Source organism: Mustela nigripes, chromosome 14 (assembly GCF_022355385.1).
Source record: "Mustela nigripes isolate SB6536 chromosome 14, MUSNIG.SB6536, whole genome shotgun sequence".
NCBI lineage: Eukaryota > Metazoa > Chordata > Mammalia > Carnivora > Mustelidae > Mustela > Mustela nigripes.
Genome location: NC_081570.1, coordinates 30,954,367 through 30,970,882, shown reverse-complemented (window position 1 = coordinate 30,970,882; position 16,516 = coordinate 30,954,367). Strand labels below are relative to the sequence as shown.

Here is a 16,516-nt window from a genome sequence, read left to right as displayed (position 1 = left end):
AATACCTAGTGCTCCTTGTAACCCTATTTTATTCAGTAATATGATGGTTTCTTTAAGATTTATTTATTTAAGAGAGAGTGAGCCTGCGTGTGAGCAGGGGGAAGGGCAGAGGGAGAGAATCTCAAACAGCCTCCCTGCTGAGCATAGAGCCTAACACAGGGCTCAGTCTCATGACCCTAAGATCATGACCTGAGCCAAAATCAAGAGTCAAACACCCAAGTTACCCAGGCATCCCTAAACATGATGTTTTAAAAAAAAGAAACAACTTTAAATTCACTTGATCTTACCTAAACATAATGTGCAAACTAGATCGGTTAACATAATGTTCTGCACACTTTACAATTAATCTCAAGATATTGCTAATTTATGCATTTGCATAATATGTACCACAGTGTGGACCAGTTTTCCCTTCTCAGACAAGAGCTCCTAGCCCCATGAAATGCATTAGAATTAGTGGGATTCACGATTTCGTTTTAGTGCCTGACAATGATTTAGTTTAAATAGAAAAACATTTTCTTTGTTCCAGATTTTCAAACATTTGATTTTGGTTCATATTCAGCTATTTCTCTTACTCCATTAATTTCAGCATTTAAGAAAGGGACCAAACAGTTTAGCTCATATTGCTCAGACCATAATGTCAAGTAACACTCTCAGCCTCCTTCTCATTCTCAGTCTACCCCCTGATGCACAAGACCTCTCAAGAATCTCACATTGTTCTCGCAGCAATGAGAGACTTTACATCCCTAAGGGAGTCTTCTTCCTGTCTTAAAGTCTGCATTTGCTCAGATGCTATTACTGCTAAGGACAGGAGCTGAGAAAGAACTAGGAGGGGAGAAGTAATATTAAATAAATCAAAACAAAGCTTTAAAAGGAAATGAGAGATAACTTGAGAAAAGCTTGAGCTTATGACTAGCTTACATATACACTTTTGTGGTTTGCCAAGTGATTTGGTGTGACTACCTGTTTAATTGGCATGTAGTCTTAGTACTGAAAACTCTGTGAGGCAAGCTTAACTTAGATCTGATGGATATTCTGAAAATGATTCTCATGCAGATGTCTTCACCCATAATCACCTACAAAAATGCTTGAGGGGCGCCTGGGTGGCTCAGTGGGTTAAAGCCTCTGCCTTCGGCTCAGGTCATGATCTCAGGGTCCTGGGATCGAGCCCCACATCGGGCTCTCTGCTCAGCAGGGAGCCTGCTTCCTCCTCTCTCTCTGCCTGCCTCTCTGCCTACTTGTGATCTCTGCCTGTCAAATAAATAAATAAATCTTTTAAAAAAAATGCTCTTGAAACATAAATAATTCCAAGTTCACATATTTAATCCAAAAATGTAGGCTTGTGAGAGAAAACCTGATCTGGTGAATTTAGCTTCAATCTTAATGCTATACCAAAGCCTCACAACCACCAAAGAAAGGGTGTAAAGATTTTTTTACATTATCAAGCAATACTTCAAGTGAAATATAAAATTTCTGCTTAAATCAGCATTGGTTCAGGTTTTAAAAGAGAAAACAGAATTTACATAATATCAAATTATAAAATAGCTGCTAAGCACCTCATGGAAAGAGAAAAGCTTTTCAAATAGCTTGATACAACACCTATGCTAGTCACCCAGCAAATTCCAAACAGCCTGAGATATCTCTAAACCAACTTCCAAACCAAAAACGTAATAATTTTCTTCCAAAAGTCTATGCAAAGAATCATAACACCTAATTTTTCTAAACAAAGTACCCCAGTCATAAGCTACTTGGAGCTAGGTTCATTCCTACTTATATAGCTGTGCCAGTGAAATAGTATGGCTTTTATTCACATGACCTGAAAAAAAGCCTTTCTTCCCATAGTAAGTGCTTAGAGTATAAAACACAGTTGTTTTCTTTCTTCAGTGTCCAGTTAATCAGGATTAAACACAATATTGCAATAAAATATTATAAATAGTAAATAGGCAAAACAAGGAAATAACATATTATCCAATGCCCTCAGCTGAGCGGAGGCAGTACAGGACTTCATCACTGTCCCTTACTTGTTATTTAAAAGGAGGCTCCAGAAGGCTTAGCCACAACTCTTCATAGGTGCCATGAAATGGTTCACAAGGACTGAACTTTATTCTATTTAAGCCATATGATTTCACCTATAATTGGCAAGCCTTCATATGGTGATTTTTGTTTTATTTTTTTCGTATGGTGATTTTAGGTTTGAAGAGACAATGATACCAAACATAATCCCGGTTTAAAGATTTTTACATATTTTTCATTGAAATAAAATACACACACCATCAAATTTACTATTTTAACCATTTTAAGTGTACAATTCATTGGCATTAAGTACAGACACAATGCTGAGTAACCATCACCATAACAGATATAATTTTGTGTTAAGTGCATAGCATAGGGATGCCTCGGTGGCTCAGTCGGTTAAGCTGCTGCCTTTGGCTCAGGTCATGATCCTAGGGTCCTGGGAATCAAGTTCTGCATTGGTCTCCTTACTTGGCAGGGAGCCTGCTTCTCTCTCTGCCTCTGCCTGCCACTATGCCTGCTTGTGCACGTGCTCTGACAAATAAATAAATAAATAAATAAAATCTTTTTTTAAAAAAAAGTGCATAGCATGTATTTCAAACCTATAGTTATACAAATTTCTTAATCAATGCATACATTTGTATAACTCGTATGACAATCAAATTGGGGCAGTACATATATTTAATTGTAGTCAGCTTGATGCCTTGATTTTTTAATTTTTTACAATTTTCTCAGTTTTATGCTATACAGTAAAATTGTCAATTTATAATCCAAAAGTTTTCTATAATCTTCTCAATAAAATTAGTAGTATCACAGAATATGGATTTCAGAACATGCTTTTCCACATTTATCCAATTCATAGTTTTTCTCATGACGAATTCTTTGCTGCTTTATTAAAAGGCTAATTAATTGTAAGTTTTCCCACATTCACATAGCTTCCATGTTTTTATGACTCCTTTTATGGAGAATGAGATGTGTCTTCCGGTTAAAAGATTTCCCACACACGCTGCATTTGTTTTGTTGCTCTGCTGTGTGAGTGAAGTAATGTTTAAGGAGATGTGACTTCTTGATGAAGGCTTTTCCACATTTAGTACACCCATGGGGTTTCTCACCTGTATGAATCCTCTGATGCATGACTAGCATTGAGGAGTCTGCAAAGGCTTTGCCACATTCTCTACACCTGTATGGTTTTTCTCCTGTGTGAATTCTAAAATATTTATAAAGGGATGAGCTATACCTGAAGGTTTTCCCACATTCCTTACATTCAAATGAGTTCTCAAGTGTATGCAATTTCACATGTTGGGTAAAGGAGGAGTGCCAAGTGAACAACTTCCCACACTGAGGGCATTCGTAAGGTTTCTCTCCCGTGTGGAGTCTCTGATGGACCACCAGTTGTGCTTTATGCATAAATGCTTTCCCACAATCATTGTACACATAGGGTCTCTCTCCCCCATGAATATTTTTTTAAATATTTTATTTATTTATTTGACAGAGAGAGATCACAGGTAGGTAGAGAGGCTGGCAGAGAGAGAGAGAGAGAGAGAGAGAGAGAGAGAGAGAAGCAGGCTCCCCATGGAGCAGAGAGCCCGATGTGGGACTCGATCCCAGGACCCTGAGATCACGACCTGAGCCGAAGGCAGCAGCTTAACCCACTGAGCCAACCAGGCGCCCCTCCCCCATGAATTTTTTGATGAGCTATAAGGTGTCCCTTACTGCTAAAGGCTTTCCCACAGTCATTGCATTCAAAGGTTTTATTTTTCCTTATATGTTTCTTTTCATGTCTAATGAGACGACACTTCTTTTGGAAGGCTTTCCCACATTCAGTGCATCCAAATGTTTTTTTCTTGCAGGTTTTTTTCCATGCCTAATGAGACAAAACTTGTTTTTGAAGGCTTTTCCACATTCCTGTATTCATAGGAGTTTTCTCTGATGTAATTTTTATTGTAACTGAGCAAGTGTGAATTAGGTTGCAGACTCTATTTGACTCACATCTATGTTGTATTTGTCTTGAAGAAAAACATTTTGTATTCAGATTACAGTTCTGGACTCTCTTCTTGGTCAGTGTTTTCTCAAAGGTGAACATATCTTGGTCCAAAAATTGTCTTTGCTTCCTAGCACATCATTAAGTAAGCAGGTAACTTCTTAAAAAGTGTAAAATGAAACATTCCCAGTTGCTGTTTTCAACCTCATATTATAAAAAGAAAAAACTTAAATTATATAATGTCAGGGGCGCCTGGGTGGCTCAGTGGGTTAAAGCCTCTGCCTTCAGCTCAGGTCTTGTGGATCGAACCCTGCATGCATTGGGCTCTCTGCTCAGTGGCGTGCCTGCTTCCTCCTCTCTCTCTGCCTGCCTGTCTGCCTACTTGTGATCTCTGTCTGTCAAATAAATAAATAAAATATTTTTTAAAAATTACATAGTGTCAGCGAAGATGCCTATTCTGACCACTTCTCTTCAACATAGTCCTGAAGTCCTAGTTAGATCAATTAGGTAAGAAAAAGAAATAAAGACATCCAAACTAGAAAGGAAGATGTAAAAATATCTCTGTTCACAGATAATATGATCTCATATGTACAAAACCCTCAAGATTCCACCAAAAAAGTATTAGAACTAATACACAAATTCAGCAAAGTTGTAGCATGTAAAGTCAACATAAGAATATCAGTTGTATGGGGGGTTAAGGGGGTGGGAGAAGAATAAACGAAACAAGATGGGATTGGGAGGGAGACAAACCATAAGTGACTCTTAATCTCACAAAACAAACTGAGGGTTGCTGGGGGGAGGAGGGTTGGGAGAGGGGGGTGGGGTTATGGACATTGGAGAGGGTATGTGCTATGGTGAGTGCTGTGAAGTGTGTAAACCTGGCGATTCACAGACCTGTACCCCTGGGGATAAAAATATATTATATGTTTATAAAAAATTTTAAAAAATTTAAAAAAATATCAGTTGTGTTTCCATACACTAAAACAAACAATCCAAAAAGGAAATTAAGAAAATCATACTATTTACAATAGTATCAGAAAGAATCAATTAGGTAACCAAGGAGGTGAAAGACTTGTATACTAACACTACAAAATACTAATAAGAGAAATTAAAGGCAAGTAAATATAAAGGCATCTTGTGTTCATGGACTAGAAGACTTAATACTGTTAAAATGTCCATACTACCGAAAGTGGTCTACAGATTCAATGCAATTCAGTGGCAAATTTTGCAGTAATAGAAAAAAAAATTCTAAAATTCATATGGAACCAAAAAGGACTCAAATTGCTAAAATTTCTTGAGAAAGAAGAACAAAACAGGAGGCCTGACACTTCCTGACTTGAAACTATGTTACCAAATTACAGTGATCAAAACTGTATAGTACTGGCATAAAGACAGACATATAGACCAAGGGAACAGAAGAGAGAACCCAGAAATAAACCCATGCTTACATGGTCTTCAATAAGTGAGTCAAGACTACACAATGGGGAAAGGATGGTCTCTTCAACAGCTGATGTCTGGGAAAACCAGATATCCATATTTAAAAGACTGAAAATGGACCCTAATTTTACACCATATACAAAAATATACTAGAGACTTAAATGTAAGACCTGAACTATAAAACTCCTAGAAGAAAACATAGGGGAAAATTTTCATATGATTGGTTTTGGCAAAGATTTCTTGCATGACTCCTAGAGCACTGGCAGCAAAAGCAAATACATACACGTGGGACCACATCAAATTCAAAAGCTTCTGTGCAGCAAGGGAAACAATCAGCAGAGTGAAAAGACAACCTACAGCATGGGAGAAAATATTCTAAAAACATTTATCAGATAAGAGGTTAATATCCCAAATCTATAAGGAACCCCTACAACTTAAGCAAAACAATGGGCAAAGGACTTGAACAGACCTATCTCTAAAGGAGACATAACTGGTGTCTCCTTACAAGATTCTTACCTTACAAGATTCAGCAAACATTTACATCTCAGCATGAAAAATCGTGTGCAGACCCAATGGTGAAGAGGTATATGAAAAGATGTTCAATATCATTAATCACGGAAATGCCAATCAAAACCACAGTAAGATCACACCTCGCATCTGTTAGGATGTCGATTATAAAACAACAACAACAACTAACCAGTATTGGCAAAGATGTGGAGCTACTAGAACCCTGGTGCACTGTTGGTGGGAATGTAAAATGGTGGAGCCACTGCGGAAAACAGTATGGAATTTCCTCCAAAGTATCAAAAATAGAACCACTATACAATTCAGCAATCCCACTTCTGGGCGTTTATCAGAAAAACTGAAAACAGGATTTCCTAGAGATGTTTAAACTCTTGTGTTCACTGAAGCATTATTCACAATAGCCAAGAATTAGAAATAATCTAATGTGGGGCGCCTGGGTGGCTCAGTGGGTTAAGCTGCTGCCTTCGGCTCAGGTCATGATCTCAGGGTCCTGGGATCGAGTCCCACATCGGGCTCTCTGCTCAGCAGGGAGCCTGCTTCCTTCTCTCTCTCTCTGCCTGCCTCTCAGTGTACTTGTAATTTCTCTCTGTCAAATAAATAAATAAAATCTTTAAAAAAAAAAAAGAAAAGAAATAATCTAATGTTAATCAACAAATAAAAGGATGAAGAAAATATAGTATGCACACACACATGCTTTTAAAAAGAAAATCCTATCACGAGCTATATGTATGAACCCTGAAGACATTAGACTAAGTGAATAAGCAGGCCACAAAAAGGATAAATACTACAAAATTCCACTCATAGGAGGTATTTAAAAACAGTCAGACACATGTGGGGCACCTGTGTGGCTCAGCTGGTTAAGCACCTGACTTGATTTAGGCTCAGGTCATGATCTCAGGGTCCTGGGATGGAGCCCTATATCAAGCTCCATGATCAAGAGGGGAGTCTGCTTGGGAATTCTCTCTCTCTCTCTTCCTGTCCCTCCCTACACTCACGCACTCTCTCAGATCAACAAATCTTAAAAAAAAAAATGACCCAAACATAAATTGCTGTAACAGCACTGATCCCTGTAACAGCACATTCATCTTCAGCCTGTAGTGAGTACCACCAGGGAAAGGGGAGGGGATTCGGAGCAATTCCTCCCATTACGTTCATCGTTCCGAGTCTGCAGCTCAGTTATACAGGGTAACAAAAAACTACTATGTACTTGACTCAGAATTAAAATTTGGGAAAACAAAAATCATATTCAAACGGTCCCACTATATACATAAATATACATCCATATATATGGGAAGGGAGAGAGGAAGAGAAGGAAAGAGAGAATATAAGGTCACTGAGCATTGCTTTGGTCTCATGTATTCAGTTTATACAAAAGGAAACTAAACTATGGTCATATGAAAACTACTACTGCATTTACAACAAATCTCGTACATAAATACACAGCCCAATTTTTCTTTCGTAGTCTGTGCCAGGCAAACCTTTATCCAAGGAATTGTTACAGCTTATTGTCTAGGACAAGGCTAAGAATTCGCTGATTGGGTATCCTTTTTCTATGACTGCCAAGATTCAGCAAACGTTTACATCTCAGCATGAAAAATCGTGTGCAGACCCAATGGCCTTCACATCAGCTTTCTAAGTTTGTGTTCAATATAAATGTCTATCTATATTTTTCCTGTTTCTTATATAGTAATACTTTCCCATGTCAGTATGTGGATTCTTATTAAGTCACTGCAAATCCACCAAAAAACAAAGTGAAATCTGAATGAATAAATGGATGCACAGATGGATGGATGTCTTGTCTGGAAACTGGTAATTTTCTGATATTCATGGGAAAGGACACAGACCTCTGAAAACGAGACTTCGGGGATTTCTCTGACTTTCCAGCCTAGAAATAAGTACTCATATGCCAGCTACAGAAAAGGCTGCTTGGAAGTCAGGGAAGTCCAAATTCTGGAAGAACCAACACATCTACTTTAAATTCTAATATGATCATCGGAAACTTGGACAAGATGTTCTTTTGGGTAGATGTACACATTTCTTCCCTATTGATCTATTATAACTTACTGTTCATTTCTTACCTAGTGATTCATTTTCCACCCAGAAATTTATCCTAAAGAAATAAAATGGAATGGATGCAAAGATTAAAGCCTAGGCTGGGGAGCCAGGCAGCCTGGCTTCAAATTCAGCTACTCCACGTACTAGCAGTGTGACCCTGACAGAGTTATCCTAAACACTTTATAGCTCACTCTTCTTATCTGAAAAATGCTGGTAATATTAGTCATAGGATTTTGTCAAGATTAACTAAGTTAATACTTGTAAAGCATTCACAACAATATATGGTGCATGGTAAGCACTTAGTAAAACCGTAATTATTTTTAAAAATAAGGAAGGAGAGATAAAAAGTGATGTTCTCACATCATTGTTTATAATATGAAAACACTGAAAACAGCCTAAATATCCATTAATATAGTGGTGATTTTTAAAAAATGCTATAGGAAGAAACTGTTATGGGAAAAGGTTCCATTTATATTTGTAGGTGAAAAAAGTACATAAAATATGTAATACGATCCTTCCCTGCACTTTTTTTTTTAGTCAAGCTCTTTCTTTTTCAGCTTTCTTGAGGCAAAATGGACAAACAAAATTGTAAGATTGAAGGATACAACATACTGACTTAAATGTGTGGGAGGGTCAGTGTCCTTAGAATTTCTCCATGGTTCGCTGGTTCCATCTGAGTCCAGGCTGATCCTGTTTGCTTTGAGTATGCACTTTTAAAAAATATACACACAGGGACACCTGGCTGGCTCAGTCGGTTAAGTGTCTGCCTTTGGCTCAGGTCATGATCTCAGGATCCTGGGATCAAGTCCCACATCAGGCTCCCCCCTCAGTGGAGAGCCTACTTCTCCCTCTGCCTGCTGCTCCCCTGCTTGTGCTCTCTCTCTCTCTCTCTCGGAAAAATAAATAAATAAAATCTTTTTAAAAAAGCATTTGGTGAGATATATCATATTTAAAAAATATGCACACAGAGACATGCAATCTTGGCAGCTATATATCAAAATGTAAATAATTACTATTTAGGGTTACAGAGAGAAAGCAGGGTCCTATGTAACTTTTATTTTATACTAGTACTTTCTAAATTTTTTATAATGCATTACTTTTTCAAAGATATATGTACATATATACATACACACATTAAAAAAAAACAGCTATAACATATATAATTTACAAAGATACAAATTTTAAGCCAAGGTCTGTCTCTATACTATCTTGGTTCCACCTCTTCTAATCTCACCTACTTCAATCTTCCAATCACTCTCTTATAGCTCACCCTGATCAGACCTTCCGCTTTCTTGCTGCTCTTCCAAAATACCAAGACTGATTACTCAGGATCTCTGTATATTTCGTATGCTTGGACTGTTCTTCCCCAGAAAAAGCCCAGATACTACATAGCACTCTACCTTCCCCATGTCATTTAGCAGTGAGGCTTTTCTTGACCACCTCATATAAAATAGTTTCCTCCACTGTCACCTTTGGACACCCTTACTCCTTTTCCTCAGAGCACAGATTATGTACATGTTCACTTGGGCTTCGTTTATTTCCTCCCATGAAAAGTAGATTCTGTTCACCATGGTACACCAAGCACCAGAACAGTGTTTGGTCCACAAGATACTTAGCAAATGTTTGCTGAGTGAATTGATGGATAAACCTCTCTTAGTGTTGGTCTTCTTGCTAGGCATTTTCTGAACACCCTTATTAAGCAACTTGGGCCCAAAGGAACTGGGAGGCCGGAAAAAGAACAACCGTCTGGGAATTAAAGACTGGATTTGGGGCCTGACTTAGTCATTAACAAGCTGTGAGGTTGCAGGCATGCAATGGCCATCTCTGGGCTGATTTTATTCCTTCTTAAAATGAAACAGAACTAGAAGATTCCTAAAAGACCTTCTAGCACTACCAGCCTGTGGTCACTCTGTAAACTATTTGTGCATTTAGGTAAGGGGAGAAAGGGAATCAGTAGCCCCAAAAGGCAACTGTCACAATAAACAGTATGGAGCCAGTCTAATCTTGAAAGATCCAACGGACCAATAGGAAATGAAGGGAAAACATCTGCACGACTGTGTTTTTGTGAGAGCCCAGGAGGAAGGGAGAGGGAGGGAGACAAGGACGGAGGGAGGGGCGGCAGATGGGGAGAGAAGGAGAGAACTTGTTTAGCAAAGAAAGTTTCTTTGGGTAGTAGTTCCTGTTTCTTTCTTTCCTTGATCATATCCTCCTCCAAGTGAGTTTCCTTTTCCTGTGGGGCCTGACCACATACACCCAACTCTCCGTTTTTATGTAATTCTCACCTCTCTCCTCAAACACTTGACACCTCTACCGACAAAGTCCTTGAAGGCAGTCACTTGCAATGCCATGAGTCAAGCCCTACTCTCACTAGACAGGAGGGACACATGTTGATTCCCGTCTCTCCTGAAATGGGATAAAAGGTCACAGTTCAAGAGCGTCTCCTCCCCTTTCCTTCTAGAAAAAATGGACTGGATGACAGACAAGCAACACTCCCACCGGAACCTTCATACTGGGGCCCACGTCTGTCAACTCACCATCACCTGTGGCCCTAGGCGGGTTTTGTGTGGATGGATTTTACCCAGGGCTGCTGGAAACTGAAACAGGCAGGAACATGCGAGAGGGACCCACCGGTTCAATTACACAGCCTTCCTGCAGAGACACCAAGAGTTCTCTCAAAAAACGGTGATTAGCTCTCACTGCTCAGAAACAATGCCAACTAACTTCTTTGTTGGAGGCAGAGTGCTACGTTGCAAAAAGAAAATGAAATCTCGGGTAAAACTGCTACAAGTCTGAATACCATCGCTTCCGCTTGCTGGCTGTGTGATTTGAAGCAGGTAACTACCCTCCTCTCTGTAAAACGATGAGGACACTCACATCGCAGAGTAACCACGATAAGTAAATACTCTTGAAAAGTGCTGAACCGTGTCTGGCTCTGGGTGTACTTGTTCTCGCCCCCGCCACCTTGAGGGGATTTACAGCCGTTTGCGAGTCAAAAGCTCCTGGAGTGAGATGAGGTTCAGTTCCACGCCCAGGCGTGGAGTCCGTAGGCAGCGCACAGCACCTACAACACAGCGACGCACTGACCCGCCTCACCCCGGCCAGACCCGGGCTCCGCCTCAGGGAAGCGGGAGGCCAACCCTTCCTCGGCTTTCTCTGAACCAAATGGTCCCGTGCAGAAGGATTTCCTACAGTTTTACTTCCTTTGCATGAACCAACAAGCCAGCCTTTGCTCTTCAACTGTCCCTCCAGCCCTTCAGGGTCACCGGCAGCTCCGCACCCAAACAAGCCAGACAACTCAGGACACTTCCGGAAGGCTCCCTACGCGTGCGCAGAAGTAGCGACCCACCCACTTTCCCAGGGTCCTCTGGGGAAATCCTCTGGGAAATCTCACAAGCCACGTGGAGTTTTGGTCCGGAGAGCCTTAGGGGTTTCCTCTTCTCGTGGAGATTTCTGCTTTGGTGGCACTTAAGCTTCATGGAAGAGCTCTGGTTATATTGGAGGGAAATGTGTACGTAATTCTTAGTTATTAATATAGACATGACCTATAGAAAGCATATGCCTTATCCACATGGCAAATAACAGTAATTTATTAAAAGCAAAATATACTATGGCCAAGTAATTTCTTCTTTCATTTTCTTTTTAAAAACAAGATATTTTGAGTAACACAGGAATAGCATAAATACGTTTTATTTTATTTTATTTTTTTTTTAAAGATTTTTTATTTATTTATTTGACAGACAGAGACCATAAGCAGGCAGACAGGCAGAGAGAGGGAGAGGAGGAAGCAGGCTCCCTGCAGAGCAGAGAGCTCGATGCGGGACTCGATCCCAGGACCCTGAGATCATGACCTGAGCCGAAGGCAGCGGCTTAACCCACTGAGCCACCCAGGCGCCCCAAATACGTTTTATTTTAAATAATTTTAAAATATAAACTGTGATGTATTAGAGCCCCGTTAAAAAGTTTGGGTTGTGAGTGTGTGTGTGTGTGTGTGTGTGTGTTTTGTTTCAGGCAGCCTAATTATGAGTATATTTTCAAAGTTTTGTATGTGTGTGTGTGTGTGTGTGTTTAAGATCGATTTATTTATTTGAGAGAGAGCGCTCGCAAGCATGGGGAGAGGCAGAGGGAAAGAGAATCAGCTCCAAAGCGGACTCCCTGTTGAGCGTAGAGCCAGAGGCAGGGCTCAATCGGAGGACCCTGAGAGCATGACCTGAGCTGAGATCAAGAATTGGTTGCTTAAACCACTGAGCCCCCACCCACCGCGCCCCCTCAAAGTGTGTTGTGATGTGTATACACACACACACACACACACACCTACATATAGTCTTGCTATAAAGGAACATTGGCAAGAAGGGAATTTCAAGTTTCACTCAGAGAAAAGACTTTGTAAGTGGAAAGAGATTTATTTTAAAAAGAACATTATTGGGGCACATGAGTGGCTCAGTGGGTTAAAGCCTTTGCCTTCAGCTCAGGTCATGATACCAGCGTCCTGGGATCGAGTCCCACATCCGGCTGTCTGCTCAGCAGGGAACCTGCTTCCTCCTTTGCCTGCTTCTCTGCCTACTTGTGATCTGTCTGTCAAATAGGTAAATAAAATCTTTTTAAAAAATTAAAAAACATTATCGAGGGACACCTGGGTGGCTCAGTCAGTTAAGCGTCCAACTCCAAGCCTCTCTCAATTTATCTTGGTAGGGAATGGAAAGTGGTAAATGAGGCCAGCAGCTTTCCCCCTGGGACTCCCTTGGTTGATCTCATAGCAGAGTGCCTCCAGCTCCTGCACAGTTGCCCCTCCTACTGTGCATGGTGACCAGCAGCTTTCCCCGCTTCCCACAGGAGTTACTAAGCTCCCAGTGAGACACCTCCCAATGAAGAGCTTCCCCACTACCCCAAGGGGTGGATTTCCAACAGCTTCTGCAGGTGCAATGGCACAGCAACTTCTCTGCCATTCTGTGAGCCACGGCTGAGTTCTTACCACCAAGGTCTGGATCTCAGCACCAGCTGGGGGAGTGCTCTTCCTTTGGACAGTCTATCTGATCCCTAGAGATAGTGATTCTGGTTTCTGTGATTCACTTAAAAAATAATTTGAGAGTGAGTGGATACTGGGAACAAATATAAAAAAAGAAGACTGGCCTTGAATTGCTGATTGTTTAAGTAAGAAGCAGATACATGGATGGGAATTCATTATACTGTTCCCTCTATTTATGTGTGTTTGAAAATTTCCATTACCTAAAGTAAATAAAAGTAAATAAAAAAGAAAAAACAAAGCCCTAAAATTAATTCCAAACAGAAGAAAATGAATCTAACTGCATATTTAATCAGTAACAAACATGTAAAGAAATGAAGCAATTTAAATAACTTTGAACACGGTACAGAAAGCATACAGTACTGGTGCTGAAACTCTTCTCCCAGGTCCTGTTCCTCACTGGAGAAACTCCAAAGTGTATTTAAGACAATAAGAAGGAAGGGATGCCTGGGTGGCTCAGTCGGTTGAGCATCTGTCTTCAGCTCAGGTCATGATTGCAGGGTCCTGGGATTGAGTCCCACATCGGGCTCCCTGCTCAGTGGGGAGCCAGCTACTCCCTCAGCCTCCCGCTACCCGCCCCGCCCCTCCCCTGGCTTATTCTGTCTCTCTCTGACAAATAAATATATAAAAAAGTTTTAAAAAGACAATGAGAAGTGGGTAGAGGGCTATGGCGAGTGAAGGGCAACTGAGTGGGTCAAGGTGGCAAAAAGTGTCCAGTGGTATGCTCTAGCTCACTGGAAATTAGTTATTTTTAGTTTGCAAAGGAAATTATTAAAATAATGGGGCACCTGAGTGGCTCAGTTGGGTAAGCATTCCACTCGATTTCTGCACAACTCATGATCTCAGGATTGTGAGATCAGCCCTGCATCAGGCTCTTTACTGGGCATGGAGCCCACTTAAGATTCTTCCTCTCCCTCTGCCCTTCCCCTTCCAAATTTAAAACAAAAGTAAATAAAAATAAAAGATTAAAGTGCTTCTGGAAAAATCATAATGGAAATTATTCTTCACAGGTGAATTTAACCCATTTGCAGTTAATGTTATTGATAGGCTATTATTTATTTATGTCTTTTTTGTTTACTCTCTCTTTACCTTTTTTCTGCCCCATTCATGTTTCCTGATCACTGTTGGATTTATTAAGTTTTCATTATTCCTCTCTTCAGATACATTCTATTTCTATGATTTCTAGTTACCCTTAAAGTCTTTTACATCTTAGAAGGCCTAAACATTCTCCCTTTTTCTAGAACATGAGGACTCCCAAACTCAAACTTCCCTTTTCCACTTTTTGTTTACTTGTTTTCATTACAGTTTTTATATTTTATTGTTAAAATGAACATATATGATATAATCAGAAAAATGAACAGTTTCATGGCGGTGGCGGGGGAGGGGGAGAAATGCCAATTCACCATCCATGTATAAATAAAGGAGAGAGAAGGCATTTTTGAACAATTTTTTTATAGTGTTCAAAAAAAAATCTAGGTCTGACAGACTCTCAGAGGTGGGAAAAATTAAGGGATTTCTGACCTAAATGCTCTGTTTCAGCCACAGAGCACAAATAGACTAGGGAGTTCTGGGAATCCAAGATGTTTGGATAGATCCAAGCATTGTTTTGTTTTTCTTCTTGCCAGAATCTTGTACAGCCCAACAATGAGGTCAGCAACAAGAGCTCTCTAGGAAAGAGTTTATATTTGCCCAGTACTGGAAATAATTTTATCTTCTACTCATATTCCTACTTCCACTTACAGAAGGGAGCAAAATAATTCATGAAACCCAGATTACATGCGCCCTGATACATTACAATCAAAACTCCTTTGTTTTATTCCCTTATTTCCAGAGCAGACCATTGCACACTTCTTGCCACCTTGACCTACACATCAGCTCTTTTAAGGGGCCTCACATAATGCTGGCAAAGAAACCCCTACTTCCTCTCTTCCTGTAGCTTTAAGTAGTTTGGGGTTTCTCAGATGAGAAAGGCACAGGCTTGGGAAAGGGAGATAAGATGGAATGGCAGAACTAAGTAGGACAAAATGAGGATTTCATGTAGGAAATGAGAAAACAGTTGAGCTGGCAAGTCCTGTGATTAAATACCTAAAGAATTTCCTGCAAGGCTGTCAAACTGATTTTTGAGGACAATTCTGAAAGAATGAGTTTCCAGAAATTTTTGGAACTGCAAGAGTGAAACCACCATGTAGCCTCCTGAGATACTTGGGGAGTGTTGAAGAAGATATTCAGGGAGACTTGTTAAAGATGGCAAGGTGGGCTTTATTTGGGACCATCGCAATAGGTATATGGACCACTGTAATGGGATTTTAGTCGGGTAAGGAGATTGGGCTCAACTGTGAATACAGCATGGCAAGTGGGAATTTATAGCAAAGGAGTGGGGAGGGGAGGAATGGTCAATTGATGGAAAATAGTTACTAAGAGAAAACATCAGAGGTAAGGAGGGTTCTGGCTAAATCGACCTAAAAGAAGTCCTTTCAGTGAACATGCATGTGTGAGGAAGGAGAAGGAGGGAGTGCATTCGTGTGTGAGCAAGAGCAGGGAAAGGGACAGAGGGAGAGAGAGAAGCAGACTCCCTGCTGAGCACAGAGCCCAATGTGGGGCTCTATCGCAGGACCCTGAGATTGTGGCTGGAGCGGAAGGCAGCCCCTTGACCTAACAGGAGTCTTGCTGAAGAAAGGCCAGGGTGATCAGACCTCACTTGATGGACTGTAGAGGGTGAAGAACCAGATCAGGTATCGAGGGTAGGAAATTCTGGTTAAAACTGATTTAGTGAGATTCTTGCTAAACCTAGATTTTATAAGAAAACAGAAGAGAAGGCCTAGGAGAAGGTTTGGGACCCTGACTAAAGTTTGGTGAAGCAAAGGACTTTTGTCAGTAGACAATATTTAATTCAGTTCCTTAAATTCTAATATGCTTGTTCTATCTTGTACTATCACTCACTTATAGTCAATACACAATATGCTCTTCAAAAATGGCTAATGGAAGAAAAACAATGCAGAGTTGTAAATCAGCTTAAACTTGAAAAGGCTTGATTTCCAAATTCAGGTCCAGGTTGTTTTGTCACCGCTCAAGAAGGCATAAAGGTTTTTGACAAGGAACACTGTGGACAGCAAAAAAATAAAACAACAACAACAACAAAAAAAAAACCTCTAGCCTAAATAAAAACTCTAGCAATAAAAACTCACCCTTTTAAGGGAATATGTGTAACTTACATTATGTCACATTCCAGAGTGAAGTCCCTAAGCAGAGAAACTTGCTCTTTTCAACTTGACTAATGCTCCCTGTGCTGTCACAGGCACAATTCCAGGCACCCCTAAGAGCTAAACCTGTATCAATTTCTTACAAGAAAACAAATATAGACCCAAAAACTCACTCCCCAAAAGCTGCAAAGTATCAGGACACCCTACTTATTAAAATCCAATAGAGATGGTGCCCCTATGGACACAGTCACAATCTTATGTAGATGCACCAATGAAAAAGAACAGGAA

General features: G+C 40.3%; 1 protein-coding gene across 1 annotated transcript; it reads right to left on the bottom strand.

Moving 5' to 3' along the window:
- Positions 1 to 2,937: 2,937 nt before the first annotated feature.
- LOC132002038 (zinc finger protein 684-like) lies at positions 2,938 to 7,108 on the bottom strand. Its single transcript, XM_059377073.1, has 3 exons — positions 7,103 to 7,108; positions 3,680 to 3,874; positions 2,938 to 3,453 (listed from the first exon to the last, which is right to left on the bottom strand). The coding sequence occupies exons 1-3, from the start codon at positions 7,106 to 7,108 to the stop codon at positions 2,938 to 2,940; spliced, it is 717 nt and encodes a 238-aa protein (XP_059233056.1).
- Positions 7,109 to 16,516: the final 9,408 nt, after the last annotated feature.

What these genes read in the sequence shown, in the direction of transcription:
- LOC132002038 (XM_059377073.1), bottom strand. An exon ending in AAAAAATTCATGGGGGAGGG is followed by an intron (nt 3,454 to 3,679) that starts GCGCCTGGTTGG and finishes CATGGGGGAGAG; the next exon opens with AGACCCTATGTGTACAATGA.